General features: G+C 48.5%; 9 protein-coding genes across 9 annotated transcripts; 5 read left to right on the forward strand and 4 right to left on the reverse strand.

The window, feature by feature from the left end:
- Positions 1-293: 293 nt before the first annotated feature.
- BBBOND_0401480 (-PPPDE peptidase domain-containing protein 1) lies at positions 294-1778 on the forward strand (the record flags this gene model as incomplete). Its single annotated transcript, XM_012914388.1, has 4 exons — positions 294-326; positions 366-1345; positions 1485-1617; positions 1692-1778. The coding sequence occupies 4 exons, from the start codon at positions 294-296 to the stop codon at positions 1776-1778; spliced, it is 1233 nt and encodes a 410-aa protein (XP_012769842.1).
- Positions 1779-1855: 77 nt separating this feature from the next.
- Positions 1856-3325, forward strand: BBBOND_0401490 (DnaJ domain containing protein, putative; the record flags this gene model as incomplete). Its single annotated transcript, XM_012914389.1, has 3 exons — positions 1856-2065; positions 2342-2560; positions 2747-3325. 3 exons carry the CDS (start codon positions 1856-1858, stop codon positions 3323-3325), a joined length of 1008 nt encoding a protein of 335 aa, XP_012769843.1.
- Positions 3326-3431: 106 nt separating this feature from the next.
- On the forward strand, positions 3432-3707 carry BBBOND_0401500 (hypothetical protein; the record flags this gene model as incomplete). The annotated part of the gene is made up of 1 exon (XM_012914390.1): positions 3432-3707. The coding sequence occupies one exon, from the start codon at positions 3432-3434 to the stop codon at positions 3705-3707; it is 276 nt and encodes a 91-aa protein (XP_012769844.1).
- Positions 3708-6552: 2845 nt separating this feature from the next.
- On the reverse strand, positions 6553-7716 carry BBBOND_0401510 (RNA recognition motif containing protein, putative; the record flags this gene model as incomplete). Its single annotated transcript, XM_012914391.1, has 1 exon — positions 6553-7716. The coding sequence occupies one exon, from the start codon at positions 7714-7716 to the stop codon at positions 6553-6555; it is 1164 nt and encodes a 387-aa protein (XP_012769845.1).
- A 318-nt stretch (positions 7717-8034) lies between these two features.
- On the reverse strand, positions 8035-8921 carry BBBOND_0401520 (hypothetical protein, conserved; the record flags this gene model as incomplete). The annotated part of the gene is made up of 2 exons (XM_012914392.1): positions 8035-8385; positions 8661-8921. The coding sequence occupies 2 exons, from the start codon at positions 8919-8921 to the stop codon at positions 8035-8037; spliced, it is 612 nt and encodes a 203-aa protein (XP_012769846.1).
- Positions 8922-9703: 782 nt separating this feature from the next.
- On the reverse strand, positions 9704-10613 carry BBBOND_0401530 (hypothetical protein, conserved; the record flags this gene model as incomplete). Its single annotated transcript, XM_012914393.1, has 4 exons — positions 9704-10063; positions 10107-10210; positions 10246-10497; positions 10532-10613. The coding sequence occupies 4 exons, from the start codon at positions 10611-10613 to the stop codon at positions 9704-9706; spliced, it is 798 nt and encodes a 265-aa protein (XP_012769847.1).
- A 455-nt stretch (positions 10614-11068) lies between these two features.
- BBBOND_0401540 (hypothetical protein, conserved) lies at positions 11069-12201 on the forward strand (the record flags this gene model as incomplete). The annotated part of the gene is given in 5 exon segments (XM_012914394.1): positions 11069-11324; positions 11478-11765; positions 11801-11985; positions 11990-12105; positions 12162-12201. Coding segments are annotated over 5 exon segments (885 nt in total).
- Positions 12202-12832: 631 nt separating this feature from the next.
- Positions 12833-13942, forward strand: BBBOND_0401550 (hypothetical protein, conserved; the record flags this gene model as incomplete). The annotated part of the gene is made up of 6 exons (XM_012914395.1): positions 12833-13090; positions 13126-13248; positions 13272-13392; positions 13418-13559; positions 13644-13807; positions 13845-13942. The coding sequence occupies 6 exons, from the start codon at positions 12833-12835 to the stop codon at positions 13940-13942; spliced, it is 906 nt and encodes a 301-aa protein (XP_012769849.1).
- A 110-nt stretch (positions 13943-14052) lies between these two features.
- Positions 14053-15596, reverse strand: BBBOND_0401560 (methionyl-tRNA synthetase, putative; the record flags this gene model as incomplete). Its single annotated transcript, XM_012914396.1, has 2 exons — positions 14053-15555; positions 15579-15596. 2 exons carry the CDS (start codon positions 15594-15596, stop codon positions 14053-14055), a joined length of 1521 nt encoding a protein of 506 aa, XP_012769850.1.
- Positions 15597-15804: the final 208 nt, after the last annotated feature.

Consider the following 15804-nt stretch of genomic DNA (forward strand, 5'->3'; position numbering starts at 1 on the left):
GAACAGATGCCGTACGAAAGCGTTTTTTGTGCGATGTGTTGCCGTGATGCCTTAAAGTATGCCCTTTCGACGTATATATGTCGAATCGGGACGGAAAGACAAATAGCAGACTTTTACAATGTCACTTCATGGTAGCAAAACCGCCACAAAATGAGAGATCGGTGCCGCCGACTCGATACGGTTTAGTACGCCGGGTGTCACGACTAGCGCCGCGTACCCGCGAATGCAAATGGGTGCCAGTGACGTACGTACAGCAGTGTGGAAGGTTAAATGTAGTCGCAGATAGCGTAATTATGTCCGAAGATTTGTCGACGGTAGGAAAAATGGTGAGTTATTGGCTAGCTGGTGTCCACAACACGCTGTAGGAGGGTCCGCAACTCATCATTGTCGACGCCACAAAAGTAGAAAAGGACGGAGATAAACGGATATTTGGTGACATAAAAAATGTGTCCAGTACTGGGCTGAATTTTGTCACATTAAAGCACATTCCGGCCACTATTACCAGCATAGTGTCAGGCTCCAGCATCTCCCCTCAAATAATCGAGCACACGATGGACAGTGCAAAAATGCTCGATCTTACAAAGTTGCGCACAGGATCGAACACACCCGAAACCGCAATAAGTCCGCGAGAACCGATCGCCGTTCCAAATGACATATCGGCGGAACACGTGATAAACATGAGCAAGGTTGTCACAAGAATCGGTGACGGCTCTGCCAGGCGGACAGGCGATTTTAACTCGCCCAGAAGCTTCCATATCGCCGAACAGTTCAAAATGATCCATTCTAAGATATCGCCGACCGTCTCCAACGCGTCCGGCACTGTGCCGATATCCGGAGCCGCAAAAAACGCCACCACTCCGTACATTTTGACGGCGCGGGAGATAACACGTAACACCGACGTACCGTCCTTAGATAGTACTCGGATGATCAGAAGAGGCTACAGTGACGATGTAGCTATGATGCTGAAGAAAGGCTCGAACAGGCTTATCAAGACACACAGTCACAGCAGTCCAAGAGGTAAAGACTCGCCCGCTGAGTACGGACACGTATATCTCAACATATACGACCTGGAGGCCGTCAACCGAGTTGTCAACGTCGTAGCTGGTACTTTCGGTGCCGGCGCATACCACGCTGGCGTAGAAATTTACGGCTACGAGTACAACTTCGGGTATACGCCGCAGGGCGGTTCGGGGATAGTACAGTCACACCCGAGATTCCATTCATCGCACAAGTATCGCAAAAGCATTGATCTCGGCAAAACGAAATTCTCACCCAGGGAGGTATTGCAAATCATTGAGTCACTAAAGCCTATGTGGCTAGGGTCGTCGTACGACATCTTGAAGAAGTAAGTTCATGCCATGCATTGGCCAGCGTTGCCATTGGTCACACGGTGTCGTTTGGCTGTATTGCATCCCTCATTGATTTGTGACTCCATGACACTTCGTGTTGGTGTGTCCGGTTTGCAATCTCACAATCGTCAACAGGAACTGTCTCAACTTTGCCGATGCACTCTGTAAGAAACTGGGCGTTGGAAGCATACCCAGCTGGGTCATGGGACTGCAAAACAAAATAAACTGGACTAGGGATAGCCTGCAGAGCGGGGCTGCCAAACTTAAGGTAGGCATATGTCTTACTCGCAATGTCTCATTTCGAATGAGCATTCTTTAAGTGAAGAAGTAACAATTTCGCAGCAATTTGACGAAGCCGTCGGCATAAGCCGCGCGTTCGGCACCCTGTCTAGAAAGCTGACAGGAGAATGTGCCGGGGGAAACAACTAGCTCATGTGTAATATAAAATGATGTGTACACCTTTTTTGTAAATTTTTTATCACTAAATCACGAATGGGTGTGCCACGATGGACGTCGTGCGGGAGCTTCTCAATGAGTCTTGCTACTACAAGCTCCTGGACGTAGAATTCGACGCCACCTACGAAGAAATACGAAAGAAGTATCGAGAAAGGGCTCTTGCGTTCCATCCAGACAAACGGCCGGCAGAGGAAAAAGAAGAATGCAAGAACCTTTTTCAAAAGATCCAACAAGCGTATGAATGCCTCTCTAACGACGAGGTACGCAATTATGAGTCTTGCACTACAAGCAATGTAATGGAAGAGCGACTCACCTATCTTTGTATATTGGGTTTAGTGTATAGCATCCATTAATTGTTTGACAGCACTGTATTTATGGAGGTGCAATCCCCAAGGCGTGAGCCGTCCAGTCTGTGGCAACATAATAGGCAACTGGCGGCTACCGTCTCATTTGCATAACGTAACGATGCATTTCACAATCGTATGCTTGAAATTTGTTGCATGTATTGTGTTTTAACACACTAATGCATTTTGCAGACACGAAGGTGGTACGATAAAAATAGGCACCTCATCCTAAAATCGCAACGACAGCACGATACCGACGATTTCGACATATGGTACTACTTCGGATCATGCTACAGTGGATATGATGAATCCAAACGAAATAACTTCTTCGAAGTTTATCGCAGATGCTTCTCAAAAATAGCCGAACTCGAAATGCGCGAATTGCAATACGAACCAGAGCTTGAATTGGACGTAAGTTGTCTATCGTATGACCGTGTAGTTGCGAGATTATTTTCGACAAATACGTTGGAAGTGTCGCACTCGTGTATTTGTTTGTGTGGCTTGTATTCATTTCCGCAGAGTTTTGTTTATTTGCAGTATAATCGTTAGTGCTCATGTCGCTTTGCCTTTTACCGTTCACACGTTATGTGGAAGCAGGAGTTCCCGGCATTCGGAACATCGCAAACCGACTGGAAAGAGGTTAACAAGTTCTATCTCTTCTGGCAAAACTTTGCCACAATACGCTCATTTATGTGCAATGAGATGTGGCAAATTGAGGGTCGGATGCACAGACGGTACTTCGAAAGGAAGGTCAAGAAAGAGCACAGCAAACTCAAAAAGGAGTTCAACGAGAGCGTGCGAAATCTCACCAATATGGTCAAAAACATGGACCCCAGAGTCATACGCTTTAAGCAGGAGCAAGAGGAACTTAAAGCGCAGATGAAGCTGGAAAGCATAAAACTGAAAGAAAAACTCGACGAAATCAAACATGTCGTTAAGAATGAAATAATAAATAATATGAAGCAACACATCGAAGAAATCGAAAAGCAGAAGGAAGTTTTACAACAGCAAGATACTTGCAGGGTTTTTGCATCGCATTATGATAACGAACAGCCGCAGAGTGAGGAGCAGTTCTTCGCATGCCAAGTGTGCAACAAAGTTTTCAGATCGAATAACCAGCTGGATAACCACCTAAAATCTAAACAACACTTGAAAAACGCTAAAAGTAAATTATAGCTACTCAATCATAAAATCATGTTAAGAAGTGCTAGTTGAAATTCCTTCTCAATTGCGATAATGTCCTTAGGTTCATCTGAAATTACTAGCAACGTGGGTCGACGTCATGCAGGCGTACGACTCAATCGACCACGAGTACCTGGCAAGGGTTATAGACACCCTTTACCTACCAGAGTGGTTATCAAACTTCATCAAGCAGACGACCAAGAGGTGGAATATAGAGATACGGTGGAACAAGAACACAATCATGCACAAGAAAGTAGAGAGGGGCATCCTTCAAGGCTACAGCCTATCGCCCCTTCTCTTAATGCTGTGGTTGGCACCGCTGATATCGTATATCGAGTGCTTGAACTGTCCTCTACACCATCGTTCCCAATCCTAAAGTAACGCCTTGCCAGCTGGCTGGGCTGGTCCCCTCCTGACAAATCCGCCATCTCGCACGCAACCGATTCAAGCGTAGTGATGCGAAATAATTGGCCACGGATGTATAGCTAAATGGGTTTTGTTCAAACGAAAGACAGAGTGTCGTCGACTTGTGCTCTCGAAACGTGTTCCTGAAGCTCGCCGCCCTCAAAACACGTCGTATTCACCGCTGACAGATGTATGTACGCGCTAGTTTGTAAGTATATTTTATAGCAAAATTAACTCACGTTTATATAATGAGAGAGTAATGCTTAGATTCCGTCAACAGAAAACGCCTCGCAGCAGCGGCAAATTTCCACGTCCAGCTGCCCTACAAGCGCTCCCCAGCTACCACTTGACATTCCGCTCTGGATCAGGGAGGCAGCAATCATCCCAAGGTCGAATATGAAAAAGGTCCGTAACCACGTAGCCCCGTAGGCACATTTGGAGGTGTCCAGACATGAGGCATGGTGACGTCCATAGACACGCGTACACACACTCTAGCAATCCGAACAATCACCTGCATATCGTGAACACAGAACACAGGTGGTTAAACGGGTGCACTACCTTGCCACTCCGAAACTTCAAACATTGACCAACCTGCGGCATCCACTCAGCATTCCACGTGCCTGACAGCCTGCTCAACGCAACCCATCAACTCCAGTTATCCGACCGTGGTGTAGCAGTTTACAGCATACAATTTAAATGTCGCTGTCTCCCAATTAGTAGATACTTTGAAATTGCCATTGCCACAATCTCGGGTGTCACCTCAGGCCTTGCTCCTGCCACCGACGCGGCGAAGCGTATACTGAGATCGGTGATTGCTGATTAGCCGATTGAAATCATCAATGTATATGATATCCCGAGAGTGCCAGAATGGCGGATCGCAAAGAGTTGTGGATCCACGGAGTGGTCGTCTCGGAGGCGATCCATGAAGTCGAACTTGACTCGTATCGACACTTTTGAACGCGTATTCGAAGCAATAAACTATACGCCTGATAAATGATTTGTAACATATTTAACCGCAATTACCTCTCCCATTGGCCGCCACCGTACAGGTACGCTTGTCTATCGCTATTTAGGGTCATGGAGTTACATGACTAAAGATGGTCAGGTGTAATAGATGTCAAGAATACTTATTTGAATGGTAAAATAGACTGCCTCAATTGGTTTTTTCATCTGTGAAATTAGCTAAATCTGTGGTGCTGTTTTGGGCATGATCCTGATTATAATTTTCGCCTTATTAAAAGTTTGCTATTTAAAAATGTAATGAAATAGCTTAAGAAAAGTATCCACGACTGATTTGAAGTCTGCCGTCTACTACTTGGCTCTTTTCTTAAGTACCCTTATATGGTCTCACCTAATTGGCAACCTAACAAATAATGTAGTAATCGCGTTCAATGGCAACCTAATAACGTCCTCAATCTCATTATACAGGCGGTTTACGTCGTAAATGTCGTGATATAGTATTCTCCAACATTATAGGCTCATTAAACCGTGTCCAAATTAATCCATGAGACGCAGATGGTAAACTCGGCGTGCTTCTCACTGAGGCTGCAATGTCCATGATACAACATTTTAAAGTCACAGAGTGTTGCGTGATAGGTTGCTAAGTATTATGCAACACACAACCCAAATCTGTGCCAGTGTTCATATCTTTGCGAACGTATAAATAGCTTCCACTGGCATTTCCGCCACTCAATGCATCGTGTATTAATACACGTACATGGCGCCTGATAGGCATGTTTACCATCTGCATGTGCCGTAAAACAATTTGTTACAATCATTGACACCGGCGCAGGCGGCATGGAACTACTAATGTAGCGTTAAATTGTCGACACATCCAGGGTATCATGGGAACGAAAGCGACCCCACACAACTAAGTGTATTGAATATAGTTGCAATCCGCTAAAGGCGAACGACTCACCGCCGCAACATCACGTGAGAAACGCACTGAGACATCGATGGAGCTTGTTGCGCCAAGGTGTCCAGTGACGATGACACATGAAGTCTCGGCAGGGATCAGTTGGATCAGCGAAAATATGCATCAGCCGCCGCCGCCGCCGCGAAACCGTTCGCAGCAGGCAACAGCCGTAGTCGCATAACTAGCACCCGGCAATCCAAAGCAAATATATATAGTGACCGGCTCATTAGAGCCTTCTTAATGTAACAAGGCTGACATGTCAGCTACGCATGTCATTCGAGTGAAATAACGAGACGCAAATGCAACTACACGTGGTGTCGCGCCGATAGCGCAGACAATCCCGAGGGTCGCACAAACCAGTAACCCAAAAACATAACCTCAAACCAACAGACTAACAGCAATGTACAAGTGGGAACACTATGGGAATCCACACGATGAAGCGATATATAACTTTTCAAAGGTGCAACGAATATCATATCATATCCCTGTACACGAAAGCTTACGCGTATAGCGGTTAAGTAGACCCATCGACCACCAATCGCCGGCGAAACGTCACAAAGGATCTGCTCAAACCCTGTGAATCTCACTAACATTTGCAGGTCACTACCGGTTACTATAAGTTCCATACCACAAACGGTGCCCATTCTACATCAGGGATTATTAGCTCTTTTATAAAGTCTTTTAATAGCACGAAAAACATTTTGCACAGGTACCCTTAGGTTACCACGAAAATCCCGCAATGCATTCCGGATTCTCCGGTGTATCACCACCCATTGTACCGCTAGCATTCATAGTTGTTTCTGACGACTGGCGTCCGCTGTGAGCCTACACTCATGTCCTGACGTGACGCATCACGCAGGAGGCGGTTGCCGATTAAACCACGTGTTTCCGACACCACCGTTCAATCATAGTCGACAGAATCCAACTGTTCGTCTTGGTAAATCAGCTCTTTCTTGGTATCTGGCTCATCTTGTTGCCCGCCCACTGGCTGCTCCTGCGCGGCGGCGCGGCCTGCAATGGCTTCCCTCATCTGTTCCTTTAGGTAATCGTTCACAGCCATAGGCACAACCTGTAAATCATTCTGCGCAATCTTCTTACCATTCAGAACTTCAACAGCCGCCTTCATAGCACTTGGGTTCGCGAACTCGATGAGTCCGTACCGCTTTTGGTCCCTAATGATCACCGACGCATAAACAACCTCGCCCGCCTGGCGAGCGAAGTCTTTAAGATCCTGCCAGCTTGCGCTGTTGTCCAGGTTGAGCACAGTTGCTTGAGAAGCGAAATCGGGCTCACGGTTTATATCTATGCGCCTTGTGCGCTCAGAGTGCGGCACGACCTTGAGCTTAGATCCCATTAAGACTCGTTCGTTCATTTCGCGCATGGCCGCCTCCGCATCCTTGACCTTCACGTAGTCCACAAAAGCGAAGTTCCGCCTGAAATCAATTCTATTAATTGGTCCGAACTTTCCGAAAGCCGATGTCAATTCCTCCTCGCTCACCCTGCCGTCGAGGTTCCCTACGAACACCTTCGACTTCTGCGGCTCAGGGTACGGCCTGCCATCGAACCTCCGAATGGGGCCGCCCCTGATCGGATGAAGCGGCTCTCTGTACCGAGGGTCGTCGCGGTATCGCGGCGGCTCGTCCCTGTACCGGCCGTGCTCATCCCTGAAGCGACCGGGATCATCCCTGAAGCGCTCTGGCTCGTCGCGGTATCGCGGCGGCTCGTCACGATACCTCGGGGGCTCATCGCGATACCTTGGATGAGCCTCACGGTACCTGGGCGCATCATACCTGTACCTGGGAGGCTCATCCTTGTATTTCGGAGGTTCATCCTTGTACTTCGGAGGTTCATCCTTGTATCGCGGTGGCTCATCGCGATACCTAGGGTAATCCTCCGGTACATCGCGATAGGTCGCCCCCCGGGGTCTTTCATACGGCGCAGACCGCTCCCGTTTCACATCGTACCTCTCGTAGCCCCTCTCGCGGTCGTATGGAGCCGGGGGGCCGCGTATGTCGTACTCATCGCGCCTCGAGTACATATCACGTCCTCCGTAGCCACGATGCATTGTAATGGAAACAATTAAAGACAGAGACAGCGAGAAAGAAGACTCAAAGCGAATGTCTTACGGCGAAGGTTGCACCCGATATGAACTGAGGGGGTGACGAAGGCGACACACCCCCATACCGCTGCATAACTGGGACAGGTGACACTTGGACACACAGAGTATGCAGGCTAAGAGGGCGACAAAATATATGCTAAGGCTGCCTGCCCAGTAAAATAGTCATTTTTTATAAAGCGGGCGCGTAGTTGTGACGTCGCATACGCGTGATCGTTGTTAAATTCCCCTGTATGCTGGGGCACATATCGCTTCCACGGGAGAATGTCACTCCCTATCGCGAAAAGCGTTCATATATTCTTCCACCCTTTCCAGCGTTGCGCGATCCTGTATGTTTATTAGATAGCCCGGAAGGTCCGTCACCTGTTGAATGTCGCGCTGCACGCGTGCGATATCCGAGTCCAATGCTTTTATATTTTTTAAAAGTTGCTTAATTTCCGTGGCTTTTTCGAAGTATCCCCGGACTGCTTTTACGTTCCCGACGTCGGTCATAGAAGGCGCGGGGTCCGGGTTGCGTTCCTTTACTTTGCGGTTCAACGCGTCAATGGTGATCAGTTTTATGGCGTCCCTTAACGTTTCGTGAAATCCTTGATCTTGTGCGACATCTTTGAACACGTTCTGTAAAACGGAGTGTGTGTCTAAAACGGTGATGCGGTCCGATTTTTGCCGCGGTGGCATCAATACAAAAATTAATCACAAGAACAAAACAACACTACTGATATAGGCATTACATAAAAGGTATCTGTCGAAAATCGCGGTTAACGGGCAGTAGTAGCACCGAGTACTCCTGCGACGTCGCTCCGCAAGACCGTTCACCGCGCTACAAATAACTCACTATACGCGTACAGTAACACGCAATTGTACTCTACAGAATTGTGTTCATTGGCACCTACCACCAGCTCTTCTCGCGCCTTGAAGACCGCCTCGACCGCGACGTCGGTCAGCTCCGGGTCGGCGTTGTCCAGTGCCACTTGCAGTACCCTCTTGAGACTGTAAAGCTTCGCGTCCTCGTTACGCGATGGAATTCCATCGTTGTCTGCGGGCGCTAACTCAGATGCGATGGATGAGTTCAGGATATGCTCATTGTGCCGCAATCCTGGAGTGACACATTCACCAAAAAGTGCCGTCCATACACACTCCAGTTCGTTTAGCATTGCGGCGTCACGTCCAGAGTTGGACGTATATACAATATGTATGGAGTGAGTTCAAACACGTATTACGTTGGGATCTGAGCCACCCGACGCTATTATATGGTGTTTGCGCGTGTTAGTTTTTTGTGACGGTTGTTTTATTCATTCTGCTAAGTTGAGCGGATGCGTTGGTTGTAGCTTTGCACAGCGTGAATGCGCACAGCACTCAGCCGTGTATAGCTGTGCGACATCGCGCTTTAACGCGTGCTGAACGGCCGCTAAATGGCATACTATTATCTGTATTTATGTCGTGACAACAGAATCTAGTTTGCGGTTGCCGAATGCGGGACGTATTGCTCGCGGTTGCATATACGGCCCGAAGTTTCGGGTCTATCTCTTTTTTCGTGGAAAAGACGTGCCCATCACGAGACACCTCCTTTAGTCACATTGGTGTGCAATACTGTTATTAGGTGCGTGCTATTATGTCTCCTGTGCGCGGTCTATTAAAGATTCTTAAATGTGTAAGCACGCACAACGGTGACGCCACCGATACGTCGTTGCATGAGTATATTGTCACACTCCGAGGCGCACGATGTATCCCTGGGGACTGGCGAGCGATTCCAGGCAACGACGTTCCCTCCTCCCGGCCCAACCTCCTGACTGACTTCGGCGCTGTGCAATACCCATCACACAAGTATCCGCACCTTCACAGCAATAGGAATAGGCGCCCGCCATAATCCAGAGTAGGGCACGAAGGTGATGTCAGCAACATTAGATTTACACGGCCATATTTTACAGGCTGGTGGCTATGTCCCGCCGAAAGCAGCGTCACTCCGTTCGCCATAATTGGTGGTTTCCTGCAGCATACTCACACCGAATGTTGCGGGGCCAGAAAACAACGGAGCAAGCGAACCTTGCACCTCGCATCGAAGGGGAAGCAGGAGCTCGTAAGTCACGGGAACACTTTTGCTCAGCATCCACAACCGATTGGTCATCTCCTTTATGCGTAATGTCAGAAGTATCGCCCCGTACTTAACGCAGTCCATGTATAGCGGTTTTAGTGCACTCAAAACGCCTTTGTTGCCTCTGTAGACCTCGAAATGCGCCTTTACTGGGACCCTCGTACTGTAAAGGTCGTAATGGCGCCTCTTCGGCGGAATTGTGACCTGTCGCACTTTACTCCCAATGCAGAGACGGGTTAGTACTTACAGACAAGTTCTCTATTGATATGAGGCCGTCCTTGGTGTCTTTGGAGATTTCCCGATGAAGTTGCGATATAACCCCGGTTCCCGTTGAAGCTCTGACATACTCCCCTGCATCACGCTGACCAGCACGACATTTGACCAACCCTTATAATGATATTTCATGCACTCCGACGTGGGTCCTATAGGGTAGAAGTAGAAAGCTGCCTTTTGCGAGGTAAAGGCGACCGGTAGAAGGGACGGGTTGTAGAATGTGATATCAAAGTCGAATCGGGAGCCAGTAATCAGATTGCCGGCGCTATCAAGCTTCATGTGCCACGTTCCAAGTGCCTTGGGCATCTCATAAGGCAGCTGAATGCGCACCAAGGGCGGTAGTAGGACAATTCCCCCGCCAATGCCTGTCGTACATGACCGTTCGCATATAAGACGTACCTATGATCGCCAATACCGTGTAGAGCAGCGTGAGGACCGCGGTGCAGCATTTGACAGCTCGTCGTCTAATGCCGCCGTACATGGTCGCCTTTCCAACGCCTGGTGTGTTAGACTCCCGGTACTTGACTGCAATGCCCGAATTCCATTGTGGAAGGCGAAAAGAGTAAATGATTCGGCGTTTACGATGGGCTTATTTAAGTGTGTATGTGTGGCGATGTGTGCCTAGTATGAGCCCTTGCCGCGATGTGCAAGCTAGGCAGCTGACGACGCAATCGTTTTATTGCCTACACAGCCAGGTATTTGGCTTCGCATAACTTGCCTGCGTGCTAAAGGGTTTTGTAATATCGTTAGTTTGCTTGTTCCGCGGTTACTGCCACGGAAATAGTGACGATACGCGGGTCTGCCTCAGGCCGACACGCCAATATGACGCTACACATGAGCACTGGAACCTCGATATACACCTCTAACCGAGTGATGCGGAAGACTGCTGCTAACTCGTTGCGATACGTCATGGAAGGCAGGCAGGAAAACTGAACAATGGCTGACATCACGAATGACCGCCTGGAGCGCCTCAAGCAAAACCTGCTGAAGCTCAACTACAAGAAGCACAAGAAACGTGTTGGCGAGGCGCGCATCCATCTGACGCAGTACCTCGCCCATGCGCTGCCTATGGCCAGCCAGCGGTTCCTGCTGGCTCCGATTTATCGCAGCTGCGTGGCTTCCCAGAGCGGTAACATGACCCTTTATAACATGCTGAGGATTTCGCATCCAACGCCACTCAAAATTTTGATAGGTGAGTAGCCGTTACCCAATGGCATGCTGAATCGATGTTGCACCTGCATTCCGATGTTTAGTTATGAAACGCCTCTCCGTTGCATTCTTGGTAGATGCATCCATCGTGCAACTCGAAGCGCCTTTGTTAAGCACCTTTACACGATACATTCAGGCCTCCACGAATCGGTGGGCTTTAAAAAATTGTGGAGTTTAGCTAGGGTCCACACGCTATCCGGTGCAATATACCCGGGCGTGTTGATTGGTTCCAGGGTGTGGCTCGGCAACTCATACTCGAACGCCAATGACACTTTCAGTTACGCCTACATGCGCACGGTTATGTTGTGCAGCTTTGCGCACCTTTTTAGTTACCCCTTCGACGTCGCCTACGGAAGGTTTGCGTCCACTCTGGCAGGAGAAGTCTCAGTACGTACATATCTGCGTGAAACTATTTCGAAGTATGGTAAGTATAAACGGTTCCTTGTGCATTACAATCAGGGCTTGCGCGGCTCTACAGCGGTTACACTATCTGTGCTGCCTCGACATCGGTGCACCTGATGATTGCGTTGCCACTGAACAACCACCTTCATGGAAAGTTGAAGGAGAGGTTGAGTCTGCAGATTGAGCGCAACCCGGCATACAACTCTACCATCCGTCCCCTAAAGCCCAGAGGTATGGATAACGCAGTCTTTTATGATTCTTCTAGAGCTTAAACCGATTGAAATGTATCCATGGAATGTAATCTTCGGCTCTTTCGCCGCTTTTATCGCACGCACAGCCACCTACCCGCTGGACACGATGAGGTAAGGCCGTCACTGGGCAATGCAAAGGGACCCGCAGAATTCGTTACCAGCAAGAGACTTGGCATCACAACGGACGGACACGATGGAATCATCTAGTCTCATCTATACGTGTAAGTAATGGTTGTTCGAATCGCAAACGTCACACAGCGGTCATATCGGCGAGGGATAATAAGTTTGTACACCGGATATCCCGCAAGGTGCGCATTGTTGATACCAGAGAGCATATTGTACGGAATAGTACATTACACAGTCATTCAAAACAGCTGTTAGAGTCACAGTTTCGTATCTTGGGACGTGAAACCGCACAGTGAACGTGGTGATCTAATTTGGCTGGTGGAGTTACGTTGTTGACAGCAGTGGAAATTTGAATGGAAGATGCGGCAAATATCAAATTGTGGCCTCCACATAAATGGGTGTGTCGACTAATAATAACCACCTTAGCTAATTTGGCTCTTACACACTGAATACTGGGCCTGTCTACCGCACTTCCTATGCGGGCGTAATGCGGCGTTAGGACGTCTAAAAATAGTATATGTGGCTGTTCCTGTTAACTATGTTTGAAATTAAGCTATGTGTGTTGATTTGCCTTAGAGACTCGTGGAATTTTTACTTCTTACGGCTTTTGACCTGATGGTTGGTACACTGGCAACTCTTTCGCCATACATGCTTTCCTACCAAAGTATGTAGAGCCATTTATATCATTTTGAGAGCACTGTGTATCTAGAAAATGTTTATATATCGTCTATCGCAAAACTTGCAGTTTAAGTCACCCTTGACGGCATTTTGTCGCCTTCCGCCTTATAAACACGTAAAATCCAAGCAATGGGAATCGCGGTGTATTTCATTCTGGCAGCCTGTCAGTAGTGCCCCGGCTAAACTGGATTCCGGAGCTTCGAATGTCGACTTGTACCCGAAGGTTGAGGGCGAAAAATCGATGGTCACCAAGCTTTGGCAGAGCATCAAGCGAGTGGCCCGCATCGAAGAGGTGAACATGCCGAATTGAGCAGCCAATGCGTGCAGGGAGACCCAGACGAGCAGATCACCGAATACTTTCAGTACTCTGTGGAGTGTCTCATGCGACAGCCTGGAGAGTTCACATTTGACAAGTTTGCGACCTATTTGGAGGTAATGCAACGTACATCAGTGTTATCGACCGTGTTGTGTAGTTTATAAATGTGACACAGGAAATATGCACAAAATTGCGACTCATTGGCAAACGGCCCATTCCCGACGAAGAACTGAATGGCCCTTTGAGACAGCTAAAGTTGCAACGTAAGTTGGCAATCAGTTGAACATTTAAATGCGTTCCCAGACGAAATGATGAAGTTTTTGACACCCAGGGAAAAGGAGTCCGACTCGGCGACAGTATTCAGCCATCAGGCAAAGTTGTTGTTGGCTGAATCAGTGAAGGTGTGTTATACCACTCCCGCAGACAACGAAATGGGTATATGTCCGTTTCACACATGAGAACTCTCCGTGTCCAGAGTTCACGTGCCTGCTCATTATGTCTGGCTAGATTTATTGGGTTTTGTTGACAGTAATAACTCATTACAGTGCACGCTGAAGGATGTGGACGACATGCTGTACCACCACGACATTTGCAAGACAGATAGGAGTTGGTACTTTCGGCGCATAGTATTGGGGCGTCACTTGCCCATGAGTTACGAGGAGCGTGAGCACCTTTCCTACCAACGCCCAGTTGGTACGTTACGCATGCTACATATAACGCCTTTCGGTAGTTCGCGAGGCTGCACAGCTGTATCCTGAAACCAGCTCACTAGAAGCCCTGAAGCTGAAGGAAATGCGTGACTCTATCCACTATCGCAAGCCTCCGTAGGTTTCGTGTTCATGCTATGTACGGGGTTCAGCACCAAGTCGTGGCCGTGGTTCCGGCGCCCAACTAGCGGAAAAAACGTGTGGAGCAATCGTGAGTACACTAAACGTAGATTACATTAGGGGGGCCAAATGCCGGGGATTGAAGTCAACTTGGGCCAATGTTTGCAATATGTCTGAGGCCGCGCCTATTCCCACAGGCACCTCCTTTATGTGGGGTTGCAGTCGCTCCATGTTCATCCGAGCGATATTTGGCATTATTGGGTATAAATATACAGTCAACACCAGCAGTGCCCTGCATAGCACTAAACAGTGGCGCCTAAAGTCACCTTCACTTTGAACTCCCCACAGCTGATTCCGAGTTATGTAACTGTTGATCTCTGCCGCTAAACGGTTCAGCTCACTAATATACAGGTCTATCCTGTAATGTTGCATTGTTTGCCGCAAAACGCCCCATCCGTCCAAAAGTTGCTTGACGAGAGGGTCCATTTGAGTCGCTTCATTGCGGTCCAGCTGGTACACGCCCCTGTTGTTCATTAGGCCTGTTATCCGGTGGGTTAGGTTGGCATACTTGTCCTTCACCAGCTCTGACAGTTGTTCCACTCGGGTGCTGTCGAAATTGAAATCTTCACCGAAAGCGCCCAAGCTCATGAGGACGAATCGCGACACGTCTGCCGTACCAAGCGTTGGCAACGCAAGGACCTTTTCGCCCTTAGACTTGGAAATCTTTTCGCCGCTGCACGTCAACCACCCATGGCATATCATTTGCCGCGGCAACGGCATATCCAACGACATTAAAAGAGCAGGCCACAACAATGCTATGAACCGCAAAATGTCCTTTCCAAATACCATAATTGTATTGTCGTGATGTTTACCCCCCCTGCTTCTCAGCGCATATGCCATCAATGCGTCGAACCAGACGTAAATGGTATGGTCTTCGAAACCCGGTAGGTCTAGTGGAACACCCCATCGTGTATTCGACCTGGTTATTGCAACGTCGGGTAAATCACCTTTTAGCAGCGATAGGGCCTCATTCCTCCGCTCCTTTGGCGTTAAAAAGCCGTCCGTGCCGATTAGTTGCCGTAGCGCATCTTGGTACTTAGAGAGTCTGAAAAAATACGCCTTTTCCGCTACGGGCTGAACCTCAAAACCTTGTGGGGACAGTCCATTCGTAATCTGGAATGCCGTATAATAGGCGTCTTCTGCAGGCGAGAAGTAGCCCTTATGCAGCCCCTCATAGATGTCGCCATTATGCAACAGGTGGTTGAACGCCCATCTCACGTTGTGTCCGTGGTCGTCTGCCGCAGTATGGATGTGTACATCTGCATTTACGTTATACGAATTCAAAACTTCGTGGTAGTGAGTACGCATATCCTCCACGTAGCGCGACAGTGTCTGTCCGGCTGCGCGGGCTGCAGCCTCAATTTTTGTGCCATGTTCGTCGGTTCCGGACAACAAAAGGGCATTCCTTCCAAGCAGTTGCTCATACCTCTTGATTACGTCTGCTGCTACCAGTGTGTATGCGTGTCCGACGTGCAGTTCTCCGTTGACGTAGAACAACGGCGTTGTAACTAGCGTCGTACCTCCCGTGCTTTCGGTTACATTGTTGCCATTTTCCTGCGCATCCGAGCGCAACGCACGAGCACTGCAGTTAACATTGGGCGAAAGGACTGTCTGAAATTTTATCGTATTCCCTGGCAATTTGTATGCCTGCGATAATTGCCATCTGTAAGTAAGGATGCAAATCAGAAGGAACGCAGCCGCCAACTTGACGACGTATATCAGTTCAAATCTTCGAACATACAGTCCACACCTTCATGAAGTATCACAACTCCGGCACATTGAAGTTTGCCAGTGCAACAGCAT

This window comes from Babesia bigemina (genome assembly GCF_000981445.1).
Source record: "Babesia bigemina genome assembly Bbig001, chromosome : IV".
NCBI lineage: Eukaryota > Apicomplexa > Aconoidasida > Piroplasmida > Babesiidae > Babesia > Babesia bigemina.